The 25,438-nt window shown below is 45.6% G+C and overlaps 1 protein-coding gene across 2 annotated transcripts in view; it reads left to right on the top strand.

Moving 5' to 3' along the window:
* Nucleotides 1-25,438, top strand: part of Gabrb2 (gamma-aminobutyric acid type A receptor subunit beta2) — a 134,601-nt gene that overhangs the window by 83,315 nt on the left and 25,848 nt on the right. For both annotated transcript variants that reach the window (XM_069993955.1, XM_069993954.1), the window contains exons 6-7: nt 21,229-21,366; nt 23,498-23,650. In XM_069993955.1, the coding sequence (XP_069850056.1) occupies nt 21,229-21,366; nt 23,498-23,650 (291 nt within the window). The remainder of the gene's footprint in view (nt 1-21,228; nt 21,367-23,497; nt 23,651-25,438) is intronic.

Below are 25,438 nucleotides of genomic sequence, written 5' to 3'. Positions count from 1 at the left end.
CAGATTCTCCACATGACCAGCGTGACCCTCCTCAGTGGTGGTCAGTCCCACACATCCAGTTCACACTGTTTGACTTGTGATAACACTTCCGTGGCACAGTTCCTGAGAGGCATCTTTGGTCAAGATGTACTACAGCCTTTCCATGTCAGACACAACCCCTGAAGGACTTGAATCCATCTGAGATGAATTGTTCCACTGAGCATGTTAGCTTAAAAGAACTGTAATTACTGACCAAACTGGGAATTTCTATTTAAAATTTTTCTGGGTATTACCAGGTAGCTCTCTAAAGAATCCTGTAAATTAGAACCTCAGTGTATGTCATTGACATTGTACTTTTTGCCACTCTGATTAGTAGAGACTCTTTCCAGTTAGTCTACAAATTTTTTTTTTCTTTAACCATTAGTGAATTTGAACATCTCTTCAGGAACTTAGATGAAATGGTGTTATTTTTAATAGTTTGGGGCCATCATTATGTTATTCTTTTTGTTTACGTGTTTTTCTTTTTTATATTTGAGCAATGGGAGTCCTCTGCCATTCATGTACAAGATTTTCACACGGTTACAGTTGGCCTTACCTGTGGTTTGTGGTGAATTTCAGCATTAAGAAGTACTTTGCTCCGATCATTCTGTACTTTGGGCTTTTGTGTTTTTCTTAGGACGTTCACTAAGCCCAATGAATGGAAGCATTTTCTTCTCTAATCCTGTCTATCATCCCTTCCCATAGATGGGTAAACTCAGTATTTCCACGACAAGCAGAACTTGTAGCTTCTGTGGCAGGGGTCTCTCCATGCCGGCCAGCTTCCTGGCCGTGCAGAAACAGAGCCTGTGTGCTCGCACTGGCATGATCATGGAGTTGCCGTGTCACTGTAGCACAAGCGTCCCACGTCTGGCTGCCAGACAGTTCAGCCTTTTGACTGTTTCACTGAGGAGACGACTGAATAATATTGAAAATTACTGAAGTGGTTCCTGTGGCATACAATCACCACGAGGGCCCTTTAGGTCAGGAGATGTGTATGCGAGAAATCATGTCACTGTTTAAAATGCCGCCGAGAGCACAGGCCGGCCTCTCAGGGCCACTTAGGAAGCCTAAGATGTTTGGGGCTGGCGATGGCATCCACCCACCGCGAACAGCCACAATCCCGAGCCGCTCGCCTAGCGGTCCTGTCGTCCGAACAATCTGCACAGAGCGGAAGAGAGACAAGTTGAGTGGACACTGCTGGGGAAATGTGCTGGAATTCAGGGACCACTGGCCTTCTGACACACACATGCAACTCACGCGCATGCACACGTGCGCGTACGTGCGCGCACACACACACACACACACACACACACACACGGAGGGTACAGGCTGTAAAAGGTATTAAAACCTAGCATGTGATGAGCACTGATGTAAATGTCCTGAATACTTATCTTACCTCATTCCCACTGTACACACTGGGGACTGTTATTTGTGTGTGTTGTGTGTGTTTGGTGGGTGAGAACACCGGCAGATAGCCAAGACCAGTCTGTAAGTTACTGAGGATGACACGAGGAGGAGGAGGAGGAGGAGGAGGAGGAGGAGGAAGAAGAGGAGGAGGAGGGGGAGGAGGAGGAGGAGGGGAAGGGGAGGGGGAGGAGGAGGAGGAGGAGGAGGAGGAGGAGGAGGGAGAGGAGGAGGAGGGGGAGGACAGTCTGGACACAGACGCGTCAGCCGCCGAGCCGGGCGCAGCGCTCCGTATCTCCCAGCAGCAGCTCCGCTTTAGACCGGTCCTAGGAGGCACTGGTATACCGTGCAGAGCTATCAGGGTAGCTTTGCTGTCTTCATCCTGTTCATCATTTTCCAAGTCATGTGCTGCACCCCCTGGGCATCTTCACATCCTAGTTTTATAAACGGAGAAACTGAGGCACAGAACGTTGAAGTCAACTGCCAGAATGCCAGTACCAGGCTCAGAGCATCAACCTGGACGCTTGGGTCATGGCTACGGTGATGAGTCCACCCTGGTCTTTCATGGACATCGGCAGTTTAACAACTGAAGTAACAGACAGTAGTAGGCATCACTTAAATTGCATTTTCTGCATGGAGACTCTTGGCCGATCTACCCTTTTTTCCTGGAAAGTATCAGTGAAGAATTGAGATCATATATGTACTTAGTTGAACAGGGAGCTCATTTATATTACTCGATCTTCTGAACTGGTTATTATCATGGAGCACTGCACAGAGAAAATGATCAATTAATATTTGACTTTATAAAAGAATTCCTAATTTGCAAATACAGTATATTTTAAGCCACAGAATGCTAAAAAGCGAAGGCAGAGATAATTAGATGAGAAGATTCTTTGGAGGTAGGAGCAAGTGGAACATGGTATTTTGTCATGAGAGAAAGAAAGAATGGAGAGAAAAACGGTGCTGTTTACAGAGAAATGTGTGTGCAAGATTTTGCAGAACATGCTTGAGAGATTATGGCTGTGTTAGAATGGAGTTGGAGTGTGTGTGGAGTCATTAGAGGTGTGGGTGCTTTGACAGCGATTTTCATGGGGAGTAGAAAGGAATTCTCATCATAGATTTTTGTGACAGGATTCTTAGCTTAATAAAGATTCAAGATCAGAAGGACCTTGTGCTCTCTGGAAGAGGGCAGAGATTCCTAGCTAGCAGGGTTCAGAGGGTCGTGGGTAGATGGATGGTGTGAATGAAGAGTCGTGGGTGGATGGCATGTATGAAGAGGGTCGTGAGTGGATGGATGGTGTGTGTATGAAGAGGGTTGTGGGTGGATGGTGTGAATGAAGAGGATGGATTGCTCCTTGGCAGGGTTGGCTTAGAATGACAGAACAGTCATGGCAGATACCACAGTATGATCTCGCCTCCTGCCTGTGCCCCAACCCCAGACAAGGAGCAGAGTTCCGCTGCAGCTCTGGGTATGGGTGTACCGGCCAGAGCAGCTCTGGGGCTGTGATCCGTGAGAGGCGGGGCGGGCGCCCCTGGGGCGTAACCGTCTTTAGAGTCAAATTTGTTATCCAGGTGAAGAATCATGAAGAGCTGAGGTCATCTCATACGTACAGCCACAAGATCTCACCGCGGTCCTGCCACCTGACCAGGAGTCAGAGGAGGCTGAGCTCACAGCTCCCGATAGGAAGCCGGGGTGGCCTCCGCCCTCCCTGCAGGAACGTGCTCCCCGGCCTGGCGCTCCACCACTGCGCACGCTCAGCCTCCCCTCACACGCCCAAGAAAACAAGATGTGGGAGGAATTTATCTGTGAGAATAAGTTCCTGATTCAGTTTTACAGCAGCCTTTGTAATTAAAGTGTTCCTCCCCTTTCATTACCTAATGGACCTCACATTGGGAGAAACATACTTCCAACCCTGATCAGAGTTTCAGAAGTACCATACCGCGTCTGTGACAAATTTTGTAATCTTTTGCATATAACCTTGGAACTCTTACTCAGAAATACTCTTCGATTAACAGCAAAGTCAAGGTATTCTTATTATCGGGTCCATACAGTAAGTCTTAAAACTTGATTGAAGGCAACTCTAGAAACTCATTTGCCCTGCTGAAAATTGAACCCACGTATAGCACCCCAGCCCATCCTTTACTTTTTCTTTTTAACAAAATGGCTTCTTTTCCTACAAGGGTATTGTTTGTCCTGAACATAAAGCTAAATGATTCCCCATCGCTCCTGGAACTGCACGCTAAGCTAATTGCCATTGACAGGTGCAGTGCAGATCCATTCTCAACTCCCCGCGCCAGGAGCTGATGCTGTTCGCAAACACAATCAGGTACCACGGTTGTGCAATTGGCTTCTAAACAGAGATTTACGCATGTCATCACGAATAAGAAAGACAAAGGAGATTTGTGAAGTGTAGGATTTTGGTACGCTATCATGAAGGTGACCTGGTTTTCATGAAATAATAAAATTGCTTTTTGGTGCCCAGGTGATAGATCGGCGCAGCAATGATAAATTGAGTCCCCAAAGAGGTAAAATATTGGGGAGGGAAATGTAGTCATTACAGAATTATGACGTAATGCTGGCTTGATTTTAGTAATGATAGATTCTGTTTCAGAAGATATGTTTGTGAATGTGCAATCTTTGGCCCACTTGTATTAAAATGCTCTGGGATACTTGCTTAAAATACAGACATCTGGGCCAATTTTTAAGCTTCATAATTCCAGTTTTAGAAGTAAAACCCAAAGCAATAAACCTAAGGACAAGTACATAGGTCAATTACAAAGGAATTGTAAGATTCCAGAAAGTGAGCACGTTCTAAGCCGTTAGTACATTGTTTGTTTTCCTTTCTTCCTTTGAGATCCCTTCTGTCCCCCACTTAATCGTATTTTCTGTCAAGGAGGAATGTGGATATCTCTTTCACACTGTGGCACAAATAGCTGACAGTGGTCCTGAGTGTTGGCTGGTCTGGAAGCTACATTTACAATTCCAGGTGTGTTCAAGCCTAAGTCTCATTTGAGCCAGAGAAGTGAGGCTCGACGCTTGCAGCTTGAGTCAGACAGAGGAAATTATTGGAAGAGATAGACAGTGAACACGTATTCAAACAGAGATTAGAATTAATGTGAGAAAGTCTTCCCTGTAGCCTTAAAGTACTGATTCATCATCTCGACAACCTGGACACCTGGAAGAGATGAATCAGTGTATGCATATAATGAAATTTGAGAATGTATTATCTGAAATATCTTACTAGGGATCATGTCGTAGATACACTATTCTGTGATTGCTGCATGATTTAATTTTTTCCTTTAACTATTTGAAGTATTTACAATTAGAAGTGTACTTTTCACAAAGCTAACTCTTTGAACTCGGGAAGTTCACACGCATTGCTGTAGTGATGACCTGCAGGACGTGATGCGGTGTGTCTGTGCCTGCAGCTGGTCATGTGCTCTGGAGTGCAAAATGAGAGTCGGGGCTTGTGTTGGCCACCATTTTGGTTTTGCCTGGGGCTTTACTCTCTTGCATTGCTTAAATGATTCTCATGGGCTTATAGATTAAATCATTCTTTCGCTGATGCCAGCTCCCAGAGACCTTGTTCATTCTGTGAAGTCTCCATGACCTCTCCATTCACTACTTGTGGGTGCCTGGAGAAAAGATAGGTGTGTACGTATGTCATGAAACACTGTGGACTGTGTTATTTTTCTTGATTTACTTAAAAAACAGCACCTGATGGGTTGCTACTACCCTGAAGCCAGAAATAACCAGTTACAGAAAACGTGTGTGCCCCTAGAATTGCTGATATATGTGTGTATGTGTATAAGTATCTATGTGTTATGCGTATTACATATGTATATATTTGTATATATACATATATATGTATGTATATGTATATATATAGTTATATATGTAGTTTCTGTCTTACTTTTAGCTCCATTTGTAGACTAGAAGTAACTTCATTTGGAATATTTAATTACAGGTATTGTAGAAAATTAAGACTGATACAGAAATACTGGCTTTTCTTGCCAGTTCACCCTGGAATTACATACCCAAGACTGAAGGTTTTCGCTCTCATGATTCATACCAACATGTACTGAACATTTACCAAGCGCAACCCATTACTAAATTAAGCTTCCTTTTTAGCCAAGCGATTTCTTCCTGATTCTCCTTATCCTTTCGGTTTGTGAATGAGGAAACACTGCCTTAACTACATTTTGAAAAAGTATAAAGTCAGCAAGCCTGTTGGTCCAAATAGGCAGTTCCAGACATCTTAGCTCCCCAAACATCAGGAGGGGCCAAAATTCAACCCGAAGCCCAAGTGGGAAAATTTGATTGGTTTTCAGACCTAAATATATTAGACATACTAGTTAAATATGTATTGGCAATTTTAATGCTATAGTCAGACAAACAGCACGTGAGACAATTGTGCGTAGAGATCGCACGCGTAGACTGCATTCTGTGTAGGAGAGTAACTTTCGTTTATCCCATGAGTGGTTCACAGTTTTAACAAAGGACATTTTGCAAGGAGAAAAAAAATATACATGATGGCATTTCCCAGACTCCTCCACTCTACAACTTAGCCAAAATGAGTAATTCAGTGAAAGGCACTTACCCTGGAACATGGCATAAATTGCATTCCAGATTAAAGAACTTGGTCTAGAACAATTCTTGTACATTTCCTTTCAGTGGGCATCTCTTTGGCAACTCTGCTCGGTTTTCTCTTGTGAAAGCCTCCAACTTGCTAAAGAGCAGAAAATGTCCTGTCAGATATAATGACCTCAATTGCTGATCATGCTCCATTCCTGGTGATATGGTTTAATCGCTCAGCACCGCCAGCATGTGTTCTATTTCTTCCTGGATAAACACTGGAGATGGGAAGAAGCCTACTTCAGGGCCTGATGACTATTCCTGAAGATGAGTGGCAAGAGTCCCCTGTAGGGAGGCAAGTTCGGGACGCACGGCTCCTCTTTCTCTCTATTGGGCAGAATGTTGTATGGTGACAAGGCTCATTCCTCACCCTGTCCACCTACAAACACGTTGGCCCGTTAATCACTTGAAACCCATCCATTGATCTTTAGCTTCATTCATGTTTGTAAAAAAAAAAATCACTTACCAAAATTTTAATACTTGACATTTGTGACTTGGAAGTTTATAGATGTCGTTCTTCAGATACCGAAGTAGCTAAAATTAATTGTCATTTAGATAACATTTTGAGTGGTTGCCCATGGGCAGATGTATTTAAATAACCTGTCCTGGAATCTGTAGCCAAGATTTGCATTCTTGTTACTTTTTTTTTAAGAAAAAGATATTATCCTTAAGTAGTTGCACAGAGGAGTCACCATTCACCAACGCAGCTTATGAATACAGTGCATCCAGATGAATGTCACCCCTTTAACATTCTCACCCACCCTTTAATTCTAGCTTTCGGAGTATTTTGAAATGCACAGTATATATTTATATATATATATATGTATATATATATATATATATATATATATATATATATATATATACACACACACACACACACATAGACCTCAAACTACTCGTAGGCTTCAGTCACATGATCTGTTTCCATGTACCTGGAGTAGCACTGACCCCGATCATAGCAATCATAGCAGTGATTAGAACATCTTACACAACGAAAGGTATGTTGCCGTTTGTACTGTTTTTTTTTTATGAGTAGTATGATTAATGACGGGCTCCTTGCCACTGCTTGTTCTTAGGATGGGGGATGCTGAACTTTCTTACACATAATTTGCCTTTATGTATACATTCATATTAACTCAGTGGTTTATTCTCTATAAAACCAAGCCATGTCATAATTCTTATCTAAACCACAAGTCATTCCAAAGGATTTCTGTTTAGTTTTGTTTTGTTTTTGGTGGTCATGGGGCTTGAACTCTGGGCCTGGGCGCTATCCCTGTGCTCTTCAGCTCAAGGCGAGCGCTCTACCGCTTGAGCCACAGCGCTACTTCCCCAAAGGATTTCTGAAACCCTGCTCCCAAATATGTCTTGAGTACCTTCTTTAATTCTGCTTGTGAACTACATTTGACTTGGAAAGGAGTTATTCTTTCCCGTGTTTTCTTCTATGAGTTTCATTGTCTACATTTACCTCCGTTGGGCCTTACTGACCCTGCATTATTAGGTCAGGTCTTACAAAGGTTAAATTCATCTACATCTTGCAATTTTTTTTTGATACCATAGCTGAGTCTAGTTCAACCATGTTTATAGATTGAAAAGTTGGCTCTTCTACCATCTTTGTGTGACCCTCCCCCCTATTTTGTGTATGTTTGCATGCACATGTGTATATGCATATGTGCCAGTCCTGGGACTAGAACTCAGGGCCTGGGTGTTGTCCCTGAGCTTTTGTGCTCAAGGCTAGTGCTCCACCACTTGAGCTATGGCTCCCCCACCTGTCTTTTGCATGGTCAGTTGAATTTTTCCACCCGGGCTGGCTTTGAACCCTAACCCTCAGATCTCAGACTCCTGAGTAACTAGGATTATAGGCATGAGCCGCCGACACCTGGCTTTACCCTTGATTTTATGTAGGAGGAAAGTGAAGAGGGAGAATCAGAATCCAAATCATTCTGGCTCCATATCTAAAAGTGATGGTGGTGACTGGAGACTAAGCCTTTTGCTTTTCTTAATCTTGCTGTGATATTGTTTGCCCATGAGCCCTGCCTTCAGCACGAGAATGATGGAGGTCGTGATTGGTGCAAAGGCCAAACACACCCCTGGGGTCAGGCGGGCCGCCTCCAGGAGAAAAGGGGAAATGCTGCTCTGACGTCATTCAAGGGCCTCACATCCAGGCCCCAGAAAGAGGTGCCAGGCCACTGTGGCGACACGTCCTGACTTTTCAAGAAAGAAGGGCTGCCTAAATTTTATATGCAGTTATTTTTAAGTAACGATTATCCAGCCTCAGGTTTCACTCCCCGATCACGAATGTGTAACCTGTCGGGCAAAGACTTAAGGCTGACATCTCCCTCCTTGTGCTGGAGTTATTCCTTTGACAAACAGCCGCTTCCTCCTCGGTGTGGGCTGTGATTTATGGCCGTGTCTCAGAACTGGAAAATGACTGGCGCATAGCTCACGCACTCAGGTAGCTTCCTGAAAAATGAAGGATGTGAGAAACAAATAATCAAACTGCTAACTGTCACAAGGGAGCTAAATATTGTAGTGGGGAAAAATAGAATCTAGCCTCCCCTCCCCACCTTACCCAGAAGTATTTATTCACATTCTGCTTTTTCTTTTATCTTTGTTTTTCTCTTGTTAATACCAGAGTTTGAACTTACGGTTGCTCAGCTCATTTACTCATGCCAATGCTCTACCACTTGAACCTCCGGTCCAGCATTTTTTGGTTCATTCTGCCAGGGCTGGCTTGGAACTGTCATCCTCTGGATTTCAAACGTGAGCCACCGGCATTCAGTCGATTGGCTTCTTGAAGAAGCCTTTGTTGAGTTCCTACCATGTCCCGCAGCGGCAGAGTGGTTGCACGTGTGTTGGTTGGTTCGCAGTGTGTGGTGGCCGCAGCAGCGTTGTGTGTTCATGCTTTCTGTGCAGATGCCCCGGGAGCTGCCCACGTCCCCAGAGGAGGAGCCTGGGGAGGCCTGGGCCGGCTAGGTCCTGGGCTCACACATCAGCTCTCCAACCATAGAAAGCCACGTCAATAGGCTTTTGTAACACGTGATCCAGACCATGCATTTAAAGGCCAGAAAGAGAATGGGCCAGGTCTTGTCTTGTCTTTGGATACAAATTTTAGAAGCGGCCCACAATAGACAGGTGGAAGATAGGATATGATCGAAGCAGACGTATGCATAGGTAGTATTAATAAAAAGAGAAGATATGATATGTGTGAGGATATTATTAAAAAGAAAATCCTCTGCCTGTGGCTTGAACACACAAACAGATGAACGGCCCCTCCTTTAACCTTGTCCTTCAGCTGTAAGAGCTTTCTAAAAGAGTGGCCTTCCAAGAAAGCACGGCGTCTGTCCTTTTGTACTCTGGCGTTTGGTTTTTACAGAGGCGGTTACGGCAGCAATACGCCTCAGCACTCCCTCGGCATCTGGCTGGGGCCAGCTGTCAAAGCCGAGAGAAGGAAGAGGCGAGGGGGGAGAACATGGGCTAACCAAAATAATAAGCTTAGGACTCTTAACTACCTACATACTGCTAGGTGATTTTTCCAGAAACAGAGCATTGTCTTCTGCGTTTGGGGAACTCGGTAGCACAGCAGCTAAAGTGTAGCTTCCTGTGTGTACCCGCAGCTCTTCCAAACCCAGAGCGCTGCTCAGAAGCCCCTAGAGTCCTAGGGAGAGAGAGACATGGCTGCCCAGGTTGCCTTCTGTCCCCTCACCAGCCCACAGAACGTCGGGGCAGTGTGGATGCCAGGCACCTCATTTCATGCTCTGGCCTTGCCCGACTCCTCACCGAATGAATGCTGGGTAGGAAGCAGGAGAGCCTGCATTGCGCATGCCACACAGGGCCCTGGGACGCTCCAGCACGGCTTCCCCAGGCAGACGGACGCGCCCAGCGCCTCTGGTACACACCGGGGTGATGGCGGACGGCTCACCATACACCAGTCCAGGTCACCTGGCTCTCCCACACTCCTTTTCAGTATACCTCTACACAAGCCAGGTCCCTCAAAAATGGGGCTCGCACTGTGGTGGAGAGACTGAGCTACTGGGATTACTTGATGCCTAGAAGGAAAAAAACCAAACAAACAGATAAATGACACTTGCTCTAACTGGATAGATTTCTCCTTTGTAAGAAGTCATTCCTTTGTTCATCCATATGCAGTGCGAATTTTTCCCCTCTCATTTTTGTGCCAGTACACCACTACGTTTAGGCTTCATAGCAATGGCTTTTGAGATATTTAGTCCTGACAGAGACTTCATTTAGCAAACACTGAGATGAGAGATAAAATCACCAGCTTACAAGATGGAGCTGTGGTAAGCAGGAACAGATGAATTTATTATGAAATTAAATGTTTGAAGAGATCACTAAGAAACTTCCTGACATCTTTAACTACCTTCTCAAATTACATTCATGAGAAAACCATTAATAGTACATTGAGAAGAGGAGGAGGAGGAGGAGGAGGAGGAGGAGAAAAACACACTGAAGAATATGGTTGGAGGAGACCTTTTAGGTCAGTACTAACACACCTAAAGTCTAGTTGTCATTGTCCAGTCTAGCTAGCTTGTCATGAAAGTCCTATCTGTAGCCTGGCCATTCCAGTTGCAAGAATTAAAAGAGCCTTACACTTCTTAGGGTATTAGCAATTTTCTATGGCATCCTGATGAATTTAATCACCTTGTGTCAAAATGTAATTTCCATATCTCCTTCCCTCCCTCCCTCCCTCCCTCCGTCACTTCAACAGTATGAGAATAAACCAAATTCCAGTGGAAGAAAATCAGACTCTATTACAGAAATCATTCCTTATTGCCCAGATGGAGGTAAAAGTGCAAATATGTGTCAATAATTTTGTCTTTATAAATGAATAGATGAAACTTGCTCAACTCTATGAGAAATCTGCATGCTATATGCATGCATACTTAATAGTCATTCCCATGTTCAGATTCAGAAATAACACAGCTATGTAAAATATGATGCTAAGGGAGGAGAGAGCCCCCTCAGAACCCCGAACGGAGAACGAGTCTGTGGCATCACGGCACATGCTGCCTGTCTCCCTGTGGAGGACGCGTTGCTCAGCATCGACTTGAGCGTGCTAATCCAGTCACAGCCGCAAGACACAGACTGGGCGCTTTATCAGAGTTTCTAAATCAAGTCCCATAGTAAGACTCAAAGAAATCAAGCAATCGGAAACCCCAGGGTTGCAAAGTGTCCAAATATAGACCTGTGGGTCTAATGAGTCCATACACCCTGCTGAGTTGTCACCACATAGAATGGAATCCATTTCTAACTTTCCTTTCACTAAAACCAGTACTGAGAGCACGGGGACAGAAAAAGTTGCTGAAAATAGAATATATATACTATATAGATAGTGTATAGACTATACTACAGACCCTATATAGATATAGTAATACATACAGTATATAGGTACTATATATAGCCTATGTAGTATAGCATATATATACTAAATATAGCACATATATACTATATAGCATATATATACTATATATAATATATACTATACTATAAGTATATACTATATAAAATGTATATTCTATATATAGTGAATATATAGTACATATTCTATCAAGTACTTTACTTTTTGGTGATAGTGGAGTTTGAACCAGGGGAGTCCAGCTTTGGTAGGCTAGGACTCTACCACTGGCACCATTAAAACTTCACTGTTTAAAAACTTAAAATAATTCCCCTAGCCTATATAACATCATCAAACCACCAAAGAGGATCCAGGAGTTAAGACCTAAGTGTCTAGTTTTTGTGTTAAAATTAGCTCATATGTATGCAGTAAGCAAACATACTCATGGAAGGCTTTTGAGTTGGAAGGTGCTGTGGTCTCTCGCATGTCAGGAGCTCTATTAGTCGTAGATGATAAGCATTGAGATACCAGTGGTGAGGTAGGATTGAGAATTGGCCGTATAAATACACAGTTAATGGACTGTGTCGTTTAGGTAGGAAACAAGGACTGTAAAGATTGTATAGTTCGGGATAAGTAGAAAATCTGTTACATTTAGAACAGTTTGAAGTTTGGAAACAAAACCAGGGAAGGGCATAAGAGACTTGGGGCTCGCTGCTTTCTTTGCTGACTTATTTTTCAGAACTGGCTGGTTTCACGTACTGGGTATGAGGCACTATGATAAAAACGTCTTCCTATTTTAGAGAAAATTCACATATATCTTCACATTAAATTTGGTGACATAGCTGTACTTGGGATGAGTATTTTTGGTCTCTGTTAAGAAGGAAAATGGACCTAAAACAAAGGATCACGTGTCTGAACCCACAATATCAGTCAGTGTTTGACTCTGATCTTAGACTTGTTTCTGAAGTCTGGAAGAAACTGTTCTTGGCAGGTTGTGTGAAAATGGAGGCCACGGGCAGCGCGGACGTTTTCCACGTTGGCCATTTGACCCGTTCACCCATAGCACCTACAACAGTGGCAGAGAGCATGTCTCACCCGAGTCTGTCGCTGTAGACTCTCCAGCAGCAATTCCAAAGAAGTATGGAGACCTCACGGGCATGTTTGTCTTTTCAGTGAGGGGCCTCTAATTCTTCGATGTTTTCTGGTAATATTGTCTAGTAAATACTTTGCGAGTTGAAAGCGTCCATGTGCATGAGTGTTTGTGTGTTTGTGTGTGTGTGTGTGTGTGTGTGAGAGAGAGAGAGAGACAGAGACAGAGACAGAGACAGAGTGAGCTGGCTCATAAATGAAAGCAGGATGTTGGTGTGACATGAGGTAGGCAAGTTAGAGCACATGTTGGCAGGAGCTTTGAGTTGACTGTGTAAGGAGGCCGTAGATTTGGGGTCTCTTCATCTGGGATACTGTGTAGCGAATGAATGTGTGCAGATGGGCATAGGAAGTTTCCTTCCAAACCCATCTTGAGAATCCTTCGTTTTAAAATCTTCCTTGTCTCTGGGGGAGACGGTGGTGCTGATGAGCGCTCTTGTCCGTTTCCTGGCGTTGGCGTTGGTGGTGCTTGCATATGGACTCCATTCCTGCACAGCGTGGCAATGCGTCACATTTTCTGACACTCAGAGTGACGTTTCATCAGGGATTTCGATCATAAGGAAATGTGAGATCATGAAGCCAACTATGGGCACAGTCTGTTAGGCTGTGCCTTGTGTGTGTGCGCGCATGTGATCACACTGCTAGCAGGAAAGGGGAACCATTTGAATTCATTGTAATGTGTAAATCGGAGGGGCTGGTAGATGATCGTTCTAACTGCATTTAGAGATAAGCAGTGCTAACTCGGAATCCTTACACAAACCAGGGGGGAGGTCATTGTTATCACTGAAGGTGAATTCTTAGCTATCGTATCTGGCATTGATGAAGCTCTTATTATACACAAAGCCTCCCTCAACTGAGCAACCTCTGTGGATGAAATGCACTACAACATTTTAATGTGTCTTTAAAGTTACGTCCAGAAATTTTCCTTTCATTCATAATAGGAACAGTTTTCAAAGTGCACATTTGTGGTCTAAAGAGCACAGAATGGACTTTGGAATTTGGTGTGGACTCTAGATACATGAAGATCCCTCAAAGGACCTTCAAAGATTACATGAGAGACATTTCTTGTTTTCACCAGTGACATATATCCTACTGAAATACCTGAATTTATACAAGTATACCTTCCTTTTAGAACAATATTTTAGTATTTTTTTAATCAACAGATTGATTCAAGTCTGGTTCGTCCCAGGTGCCAATGCCCTGACCTGGCTGCTGAAAATAGTCGCCCTTACCACGTTCTTGCAGCTGAGAGTCGGTTGTACAGGGACCCCAATGGCTTGGCGTGGGGAGGAGGAAGCAATCTAGTTGTTGCATTCGTTCTGCACTAAGGTTCTTCAGGTAATCTCAGATGATCAGCTCGAAAGGCTGTAGTTCTTTGCTCACATGGGCTTGAATAAGATTCAAATGTGGGGGACAATCAAGTGATGATTTCAGATCCAGGAGCAAAGGGAAGCTGCCCCCTGCCCCCCACCCCCCCGCCCCCCCCCCAGCCTCTAACCCCTCCTGCACCTCTCCCCCACACCCAAAGGCCCTGGCTGGGTAGCAGCGATTCTTTGGTCCTGGCTTCATCAGCAGCTTTCAGCCGCCGAGCTCACTGTGGCAGTCTTACTTGTCATTTGAGCTGCAGTTTGAAAGAGATTCCCTTTTCTACGACTGCCATTTCCTTTCGAGATAGCTTATTGTAGTCGCTGGAGTATAGGTTGCTTTTTATAGCCCCGAATCTCTGGGGAATCAGGTAGAACACAGTGTTCCCCAGCCTACAAGTGCCCCCGCCGAGCTGCCCTGTTAGAATGCTTAGTAGATGATCCAGAACTTTCAATGCAAATCCACCGGTCACTTAAAATACATAGGACCCGCTAGGTGTGGTAACAGCCCACTGAGCCCTGCCTCTTCCATAAGAAGTCATTCCATGTTGTATCACAGAGTCGGATTTTAGAGACAGACAGGAAAGCAGTCCCCCTGATTCATTGTGCAACGGAACAACAGAAGAGCCGGGTGCCGATGCCTTTACTTCTACATACTGAGGAGGCTGAGATCTGAGGATTGATGTTCAAAGCCAGGAGTTATGTCTGTGACACTCTTATCTCCAGTTAACCAGCAGAGAGAGAGAGAGAGAGAGAGAGAGAGAGAGAGAGCGCCCGAGGTAGAGCTGTGGCTTCAGTGGTAGAGCACCAGCCTTGAGTGAAAAAAGTCAAGTGAGAGCTCAAGGCCCTGAGTTCGAGCCTCAGTACCAACACACACAAAATCAAGTTCTTCCCACTCAGTTTTCACAGTGATAGATGAGTTTAACACAAGATTCTAAAGAAAACACTATATAGAGCGCAACTGTTTTTACAGAAATACATAGACTGATCATCCTATATTTTCATACATATATATACACACATGTACACATATGTGTGTATACATATGTACAAACAGAAAAAACGAGTTCGATAAGACGATGCTGACTCGGAGTTCTGCGGTGCTCAGGGGCAGAGCACTGTGTGACGTCATCCTCAGGGCCCTGGCTTTGATCAGGAGCACCACAGAGCGCACACACACACACACACACACACACACACACACACACACACACACACACACACACACACACACACACACACACACACACACACACACACACACACACACACACACACACACACACACACCAAAAACAAGAAAGAAAAATAGAACACAGCTCTCCCCCGTTCCTGTGTGACGTCATCCTCAGGGCCCTGGCTTTGATCAGGAGCACCACAGAGCACACACACACACACACACACACACACACACACACACACACACACACACACACACACACACACACACACACACACACACACACACACACACACACACACACACACACACACACACACACACACACACACCCCAAAAACAAGAAAGAAAAATAGAACACAGCTCTCCCCCGTTCCGCTTGTTAACATTATCAGCAGAACAACGAATATTTAAAAACCTAGTGTCTTTAGAAGCCTCTTTGATTAAGTTGGCACTACAGCTGGCAGAGCACCAGCCTGTCTGGTGAGTCAGCACTCAGCAGCTGTCTGTTCCCAAGGACCCAACTCCTCCAGCCTGACCGCGTCCATGGCGGGTAGGTCCCCAGGTCAAGAGCAAAGACGATGTTATACCTCAGGCGCTCAAAGAGGAGGAGCTTAAAAAGTAAATGATAAAGCCATCCACACACCTGGGACGACATCTGGCTAACTTTGGGCCTGAACTGGTGAGGCCCCAGTCATGCTAGGCCCCAGTAGCTGCAATTCTAAGCATGCGCCATCATAGCTACATACATCCTGCCTTCTACCTAATTTTCAATAATAATTTCTTGCTTCCTTCTCTTTCTTCCTTTCTTAAAATTTCACGTTGAATACCTGAATGGTATTTTCCCTCTAGTATTTCCCAGAGGCTAAACGAATGTGGATTACGTCGTGTGGTGGGATATTTTAAAGGTGTTTTTATGTCTGACCTCTTGTCTCTCACCCCTTGTGTTTCCTGTGAATGTAATCAGATTTCAGCTCACTAACAAGTTAGCACTTGTTAGTGAGAACTATCTTTCCATCAGGATGCTCGGGGCACTTGGTGATCGCTCTGTGGTCTCAACATTTAGATTTACACCTTTCTTCACGCTTGGAGAAAGCTTCATCATTTAATTATGATTAAGTTTTTTTGTTGAAAAAAAAAAAACAACACAATGATTTCCTTACAGCAACTATCTGGTAATAAGCGTGGTTTTCTTCCTGTGTCTTAATGACCAATTTCCCAAATAGCAAGTGGCTTCCTCCAGTATTGACACGGAAGGCTACAAGCATGTGTGCAGATTTCAGCCAATCACTGTGTCCTGCATTACAGATTCCATTTGTATTTGTGTTCAAGTTATGCCCTCATTTTGCCACGGGGGAGCATCCTTAAAATGTCACTTGAGGTTTTTGCTAGAACTCGTGTACGCTTTGGCTTTGCCTTGGCTTTCTGGTCTGTGCATTATTCTGGGCTCACGCCAGCAAGCAGGGAGCTGTGCGCTGTTCCGCTGCTTTGGGGGTCCCTCTGGGGCCCCACAGTAGACTCAACCTTGGCAACAGGCCCATCACTTTATTCATTCATTCATTCATTCATTCATTCATTCATGTGTTGATTTATTTTTGTCAGTCGTGGGTCTTGAACTCTGGGCCTGGGCACTGTCCCTCAGCTCTTCAAGGGTAGCGCTCTACCACTTAAGTCACAGCGCCACTTCCGGTTTTCTGGTTGTTATTTGGAGCTAAGAGTCCCACAGCCTTTCCTGCCCTGCTGACTTTGAACCATGATCCTCAGATCTCAGCTTCCTGAGTAGCTAAGATTGCAGGTGTGAGCCACCGGTGCAGTTCTATCACTTAAAAAAATAAAAATAAAATGTAGTCTGAATTCTTACAGATTAAATGACCCCCTCCTTTCATCTGTATCTCTTTCCTGCCATCCTAAAACTCCAGTTCATAACTTTTTTTATATTGTATAAATCAAGAAGAAGAAAAGAATAACTCATTCTTGGAGTCTTTCCATTAAGAGATCATTTGAAGCCTATCGGTGTTTGCCATCGAGTTTATTTACAGTGGACAGTAAGTTTCAAAACCAGACTTCTTCGTGATTTGTCATCATCATTATCGTTATCATCAGCCTTATGAATACTGTGCATCTCTTACCTTACACCTGAGGGAAACAACGTATGTCATTAGATATAGATAGATAGGTACATGGATAGATACATAGAGGCATAGATAGATGACGGATACATAGATAGCTATATAAATGCATAGATAGATAGATAGATAGATAGATAGATAGATAGATAGATAGATAGATAGATAGATGCATTGACAGACAGACAGATCCACTATATCCTATATGTGCACACAAGACTGTGAAGGCTTTTGAAGGACATTTCAACTCAAACTTTCCTACCAAACTATTAAAATGATGAAATGAATTGGGAAGTTATAGAGGTTGATCCCAGGCCCTAACATGATACCTTCTACTGTCAACTCTACACGGTCAAGAAAGGGATGGAATAACATAGTTAAAACAAAATAGCTTAATATTTCATCCTTTTTTAAAAAGAATACATGTGTTTTTTGTACTGTATCTCTGGTCCACAAATCTGTAACAATTTGGGCTAAGTAGGATTCCATGTATTAAGATGTGCTGAAATGAATTTCTCCCTCCCAGTGCAAGAGAAAAAAACAGCCACACATCCCAGTGCCCTAGATTCTCCTTCCTGAAGCATCGGAATAGGCAGATGCCACCCACAGACTCCCAGGATGCACTGCGGGACCCATGCAATTCTATATTCTGGCCAAAATGGTTTGGATACAAAGAAAAGGCCCACTTCAACGAGCTCAAGTCGAGGCCCGTGACTTGTCCTACTTCCAGTTCCTCACCCTAAACTTCTCAGCCTTTGATGCTGATTGCCAGTGGCATCACAACCAGCCTGGTCTGCTCGTCCTCCCTGGCTCCCACGCCTCTTCCCTTCCTCCTTTCTCACCTCCTCCTCCCCGTCCTCCCTGCCAGCCGGTGACCTTCATTTGCACCTCACGGAGAACACAGAATCACCACCCGCGGAGGACTCACCGCATCTCCCCACCGACCAGCACCCACACCCACGGTCCCCTGCCCCCTGCCCCTGTCATCTTCCCATCTGCCTGCTGAACACAAAGGCAGATCCTGAGATCCCCATACACAGGGCGTGCCACGGAGCTGCTGTGTCAGAGTCTTTGCTGCGTCGGGCGGAGTGGAAGCGTATGAAGCACATGTTGTGCTGACACAAGCCAGCGCGCGCTCTGTAAAGCTCTGATGAATTCTTCCCGACTCCCCCAGACCACACAGCCGTCCCCCCCCACCTCACCGTGTCCATCTGTCTGCGTGAGCAGGAGGGACTGACCGTCACCCCCACACACACACACACGGGAGCCCAGCCAGCCCTCCCTCAGATGCCCCATTCCAGCCCATCCCCAGCTTCCTGTGTTTGCCACTTTCCCACTTCGAGCCGTGGTTATAGATTTAAAGAATGCACGCTGCTGCTTACGTAAGGACTCACAGAGACAGATTCCTTCCCAGGTAATTGTGGAGTGTCGCAGGGCTCCTCGAACGGCCGAGTACGGGCAGGCGCAAGCTCGGGGCCTGAGAGTGGCCGCACTGTGGTTTCTCTTTATTACGATCACCAGGATCAGTCCACTTTGAACCATTCTATTTCTTTTTTACCTATTTATTTCTGTATTTATTTAGTATCTTTGTGGGGCTGGTACTGGGGTTTGAACTCAGGGCCTCACACTTGGAGGGAAGGCCTCTTCCACCGAGCTCCTCCTCTGACTCTTTCATGTGCTAATTGTTTTTTTATGTTTGTTTGCCGTGTTATTTATTGTGAAGATGCTGAACAGAGTTCCCTGAGTAAGGGAATGAGTACATACCTTGTCGAGCATCGTTACACCCCCCCCCCCGTTGTTCTCCCATTACCCCTTCCCTCCCCCGCCTCCCTCACTCCCCGCCCCCAGAGTTGTGAGGCTGAATTCCCATATACTGTCTTGTGGGTATCATTGTTGCAGTGGTCAGGCTGAGTCCCTGTTTCAGCGTTCTGTGATCGCTAATTGTTTTTGAGCCAGGATGTCATTCCCTCACCAGGTGCGTGCCTGAGACCACGTGATCCCCCTAGTTTCAGGCTTCCCATTGTAGCCGGGATGGCAGGTACAAGCCACCAGCGTTGACCTCATTCCATTGAGATGGACCGTCACAGACCTTGCTGCTCAGGTTGGCCCAGAACCACGATCCTCTCAGTCTCAGCCTGCCGCATGGCTTCAGACGAGATGGAAGTCATGGAATTCTCTGATTGAGTGGCCTCAAATGCCACATACCTCCTAACTCCAGCCTCCCAAAGAGCTAAAATGCCAGGAAGGGGCAGCGGCTCTGGGCTTCACAGATTCTTGAACCTTCTGCCAGAGCCTCCTACCTGCATCCTTCACTGAGCGAGACCCCAGCTGACCCCGTGGCCCAGAGGGGCTGTGCGGAATGGGTTGAGGTGGAGAGGCCGAGGCCAGTTCCTCCTCTCATCCCTTCGCCAGCCCTTATTAGAAAGCAGATGGGTTGGTGTCACAGTTGACGGCGTTTTATTGCACAGCTGCGCGCGTCTCCTTGGCCATTCAACTGGCCTCGTTAATTTAAACATCTTCCATTATCGCCGTTGAGTTAACGCGCTCTTCCGTGTGACTCTACCCGCCTCTCACCAGGGAGCATTATTGCATTGGAGTCGTGGGTCTTGGCTCCCTCTGGGGACGATGGTGGTAGATCAGTTTCCAAAAATCTCTCCATGCAGAGACCGCCATTACCAGGCATGTGGCCTCTCAGAAGATCGCCTGGCTGAGCTCACGGGCGACATTATATACTACAAGTCACCAGAGTCCCGTTTCCCTCCACCCCTCCCAAATATAGTTCGTCCGGAGACCCTTTTTTGTCATACATGTTTGGAGATAATATTCCTTAGAGTATTTCCTTAGAAATCCAGATTTACTAAGAGTTCCTCATGACTACGTAGAGAAGCCACATAACAGTTGAAGTATAGAAGGCTGCGCTTTCTCCCGTGTCCTGTCCTGCTTTGCAGCACCCGTGCCTCTGCCCGCCCGCGCGATTCAGCTCTCCAGGTGCAAAGGTTCTCTGCAGAGCGGAGCGTACGCTCTCTTCACGCGTGTTGTACATTCATTCATATACCGGGTGCTGTTTATTTCAGGAATATTGGAGTTGGGGCACAAGAGTAAAATGTTGCCGGAGTCCTTGTCAGGGACTGCTTACAGTCAGTGGGGTATGCGTTCACTGCAATGAGGCGTTTGCTGAGCACTTACGAGATCTGCGCTCCTTTGCTAAAATTCCCCCCAGACCCATGGAATGGAAGTACTCTCATTCCAAAGAACCATTATTATCATCACACCAGAGAACACACCAGAGCATTATTCTGTGTAATGAATGTCTTTAAAATATAGAATCCTTTCCCAGACAGTATGTCCAGATGGGTGGGTGTTCTAGGCGATAAACGCAGTATTGTTGAATGAACGGCAGCATAGCCCTCAGTATGTATGCTGCGTGTACTATATGCACCACGTGTTCATATCTACTCCTCTGAACTATTGAAATTATGCTCTAAACTAGATGGGATACAGAGCCAGGCTTGGGGATGGTGTACATGAATGTTGAACAAAGAATGACTTCATGATCAGTTATTTTCTGGCATAAAACCCAACTACATTATAATTAAAGGATTCCATCTGAGAAAGGGATACTTAGTGGCCTTCAACACTAAACTGACTGTTTGATTTTTTTTTCCCTTCTCAGGATATCATCTAGATTGATACTTGAAGAGTAAGATTCATAATCAGATACTGCCGTGTACAATCTAGCTTGCTGTGATGATGTCATCGCAGTTGATAGCGGGAGTATATCCAGATTACACCCCGCTGTGCCTCGGGGGAGGCGTCTGACCACCCTTCCCGTGAGAGTCGTGGGGTGAGGTCTCCAAGCCCTGACCCACGTGGAGTGCCCAGGATGCGGCTGAGCCCCTCGCAGCCCTTAGCCATAGCTTCTGCGGCGTGTCCCCTTCATCTTCTAACCGGTGTCCTCTCCGTCCTGTGTCTGTGTCTGTGCGTCCTTCCTGTCACAGATGGGTACACCACCGATGACATTGAGTTTTACTGGCGAGGCGACGACAACGCCGTCACCGGCGTCACGAAGATCGAGCTCCCGCAGTTCTCCATCGTGGACTACAAGCTCATCACCAAGAAGGTGGTGTTCTCCACGGGTGCGTAGCGGGAGCCGGGGGAGGAGGCGCACGTCGGTGCGGGGGGTGCCCCGCGGGGCTCTCTTCCCTCGGGGGGCGGGGGTGTCCTGCAGAAGAGCCATCTCTCTGCCCCACGCCCTGCCTCCTCCTAGGCCTGGCTGCACTCCGAGCCCAGGCGTACACCCCCAGGCACCCCCAGAAAAGCCGAGAGGCTCGTCTGCCTCTCATTCCCCAGAGAAGGCCTTCATGTGGAGAGACAGACAGAAGACAGGAGGAGAAATGCAGAGTTGGGTCACAGCCGCCCCCCACCTTCCAGACGACCTTGGGGACACCAAGTCATGTTTCCCTCAGAGAGCAACAACTTCTCTCGTTTAACCCCCATCCCCAAGCTAAAACTCCTTCCAGATGTTAACAGTCTCATCCTGTGCTCCTTTGGCCATCCAATTTTACCTTGCCAGAATTCGTTTGATCTTCATGTTTTTAAAACAAAAATATCCTATCAAGTACTATCCTCTGCCTTTAATATAGTGAATAAAAGATAGCAAGCTTTAAAAAAAAAAAAAAACCACCAAACTTCTTCATGTTCTTCTGGTTAGAATGAATCCTTCGAGCATAGCAACAGCTAAGACGGAAACTCGGTTTAGAATTGCCTCGTGCTCTGTAGTTACAGCCCCCTTCCAGCAAGCTAGCACTGCACCATGGACATTCAAGCTTGCCTCTTGTTTCAAATTTTTCCTGTGTGTGAGCTGCTCTAAATATCTAAAACTCCATGTAGATGAGTTTCTACTTAAAGAATCCTTCCTTTATCAGGCCTGGTAGTACAAGCCTATAGACCCACCCCAAAATATATACCTACATACATACATACATACATATGTATATAATTTCATAGTAGGATACTTAGACACTTGGCATAGCTCAAGAAGAAAGCCCAGGCTTTCATTTCAATACCTAGAGCATCCTTCCAGATTGTTTACCAAAATGAACTTTTTATCACAAACTTTTAAAGACTGCACTGACTTCCATGTCTCATCTGAAGAATTGACTTCGCAGCTCTTACCCCACCAGAGAATCTGGAAACGAGGACACATCCTCTCCCCCATGTCTATTTCTGTCTCTCTCTGTCTCTCTGTCTCTCTGTCTCTGTCTCTCTGTCTCTCTGTCTCTCTGTCTGTCTGTCTCTCTCTCTCTCTCTCTTTCTCTCTCTCTCTCTCTCTCTCTCTCTCTCTCTCTCTCTCTCTCTCTCTCTCTCTCTCTCTCTCTCTCCTCTCTCTCTCTCTCTCTCTCTCCACATTCAACAAGCACATACATAACTTTTGAACCCAGAACCTTGTGTATGCTAAGCATATGTTCCTTGAGTTACTCTCTGAGCAGGAACATGTGCTTTTGGTTGTTTGTCCCAGGAATATGGCTCCAAAGCAGTGATTCTCCGCCTTTTAGTGTGTCAGGGATCACTTTGGCATTCTGATGAACATAATAAATTTATTAAGAATGAAAAGTTGCTTACAAATGGCAAACCCACATACATCTCTCTCTGATCTCACCATGATCACAGAGTTGTTTGTTTTTTTAATCTCCTACAGCTGGAGAAGAGATTTCTTTTTTTCTTTCTTCCTTCCTTCCCTCCTTCCTTCCTTCTCTTTCTTTCTTGCTTTCTTTCTTTCTTTATTTCTTTCTTTCCCTCCCTCCCTCCCTCCCTCCCTCTCTCCCTCCCTCCCTCCCTCTCTCTCTCCATCCCTCCCTCCCTCCCTCCCATCCTTCCTTCCTTCCTTTCATATGATCAGAGCATCTGGCCTTACAAGAGAAATCTTGTAAGATGAACTTCCTGGGAGGGGTTATGCCAGTGGAAAAAGCTAGCCGAAGCTTTCCAGTCCTCTCAGGAGGGAGTGGGTCACAGGGAGTGTGGGCATCTGTGATGTGGCGGCCACGCAAGACTGGGCAGACCGAGCAGGGATTGTCTGAACTGCTGTGGGTGCATTGTAACTGCTGCTCGTTGAAACCCCAGGGCTGTAACACTCCATCTGCAGAAAATAAATATCCTTCACCCCAAGCTAGCATTGAATGGAGGGAAGATGTACAAAGTGTTTATGGACCTTAAATGGAGCGTATCCTATCAATATTGATTAATGACGTTCTGAAATTGCCTTTCTAGGTTCCTATCCCAGACTGTCCCTCAGCTTTAAGCTGAAGAGAAATATCGGCTACTTCATCCTGCAAACGTACATGCCCTCCATCCTGATCACCATTCTCTCCTGGGTCTCCTTCTGGATTAATTACGATGCCTCAGCAGCTCGTGTGGCATTAGGTAGGCATTGGGTAGTACTTGTGGAGCTCACCTTTGTGCATGTATGTGTGTGCGTGTGTGTGTGTGTGTGCGTGTGTGCACGCGCGTGTGTGTGTGTGCGTGCATTCCTGCCCTCACACCCTCTCCTTACCCCGGAATTGGTGATGCATGTCGACTCCACAGAGTGGAACCCTGCCACTGTGGGTGATCTGATTCCGCATTAAATCAATTAAGCACGAATTAAAGCGCCTTCATGTCAGAATTAGTTGACCATATAGTTGTTGGTCATGAAATTCGTTTCATCCGTTGGAGACTTTTATTGAGACGCGTTTCATGTAATATTGCTTGTGTAATTGTCCAGTTTGAGCTCCTCCCCTCCTTCCCTCCCAGCAGGAGAGAAGGGTTGTGCACTCTGACACAGGAATGAGTCCAAGCTTCATTGATGTTTTGGCATAGGCATAGCATGTAGAAGACAGGAGGGCATTACTTACAATACGCCTGATTTCTTTTCTCCAGGCACCTTAAACACTTGCAATTAACTATACATGAATCACTTCATGAACTTTTACATAGCCTTCATTATTTTGGGGTCATACTGTGCCCTTTCAAACACTGAAAGGCGGATTTCTTTTTTTTTTTTTTTCTTTTTGGTGGTGGGGCTTGAACTCTGGGCCTGGGTGCTGTCCCTGAGCTCTTTTGCTCAAGGCTAGCACTCTGCCACTTTGAGCCACAGCACCACTTGCTAAAATGTTTTCTTTCAACCATAGAGCTTTAGTTCAGTCATAACTCCCTGAGAAAAATCATTGACTTATTCATCCAGGGAATGTTGAATACTTCCTATATGCCAGCAAGCCTAGGTACTGCAGATATACCCACGCTCTTCTGGGAGCTTGCGTCTAACAAAGGAAGCTAGACAAGAATTGCATGACTGTGTAGTGATGCCATAGGGTAGACATGGAGATCAGTCCAGACAGGGGGCTTGACAGGAGAGAGGGGCGTGAGCCTAGCCTCGGCTGAGCTGCTCAGCACTGGCTGGGGTCAAAGCTTCAGGAAGGTGAAGAGCCTTGTTCCTATCCAGAGCAACCTGTTCCAGGCTGCAGCACAAAGATTCCAAGTGAGGAACCGGCCAGAAGATCAGCAGGGGGCTAATGAGGGCAAGATGGAGTGCGCTCAGGGAAGAGGGAGTGGAAGATCACGAATGGGGTTGTCAGCCGTGGTAATGGTGGTAATGGTTCGCTCTCATTCCCCATGAAATGGAGAGACGGAGCAAACAAGGAGCACGATCTGATCTCAGATTGAAAGGGAGACGTGGCCGCCCCTTCAGAGTGGGTGGTGATGGCTCCCAGGTGGAAAGGAGCAGGAACGACCTCCAGGATGGCGTCAAGCCGCGCACTAGGTACGCCGAGAGGCCGAGAGGCCGGCGGCCGCGCCCGAGTGCTCGCTCGCTGGCTCGTGCGGTGGTGCTGGCTGCTGCATTGTATCTGTAAGGCCTCTCGAGAGAGATGGTATTGGGTAAATTTTTGCTGAATGAAGGGAACAGTATAATTTGCTCATTTCCTAGTCTGTCTCTTACAGGAGTGATAAATCGTTTCCTAGCTTTAAAAAAAAGAAATTTCTAAAAATCTATTTTATATGAGCCATTATTAGGTTCAGAAACACTTTAAAATGAGATTTTTGATCAATTATTATAAAATAAGAAAGCCAGCATGGTCCATTTTCACGTGGAAGTGGTGTGGATCATGGGTAATTAAGTGATGGAGAGAAAAATGAAATTGGAAAAACACTTGAAAGCAAAGCCAAGGGACAACT

This window comes from Dipodomys merriami, unplaced genomic scaffold, assembly GCF_024711535.1.
Source record: "Dipodomys merriami isolate MVZ:Mamm:240054 unplaced genomic scaffold, mDipMer1.0.p SCAF_44, whole genome shotgun sequence".
Lineage (NCBI taxonomy): Eukaryota > Metazoa > Chordata > Mammalia > Rodentia > Heteromyidae > Dipodomys > Dipodomys merriami.
Note: the sequence above shows the minus strand (reverse complement) of the source record. Positions and strands in the feature narration are given on the sequence as shown.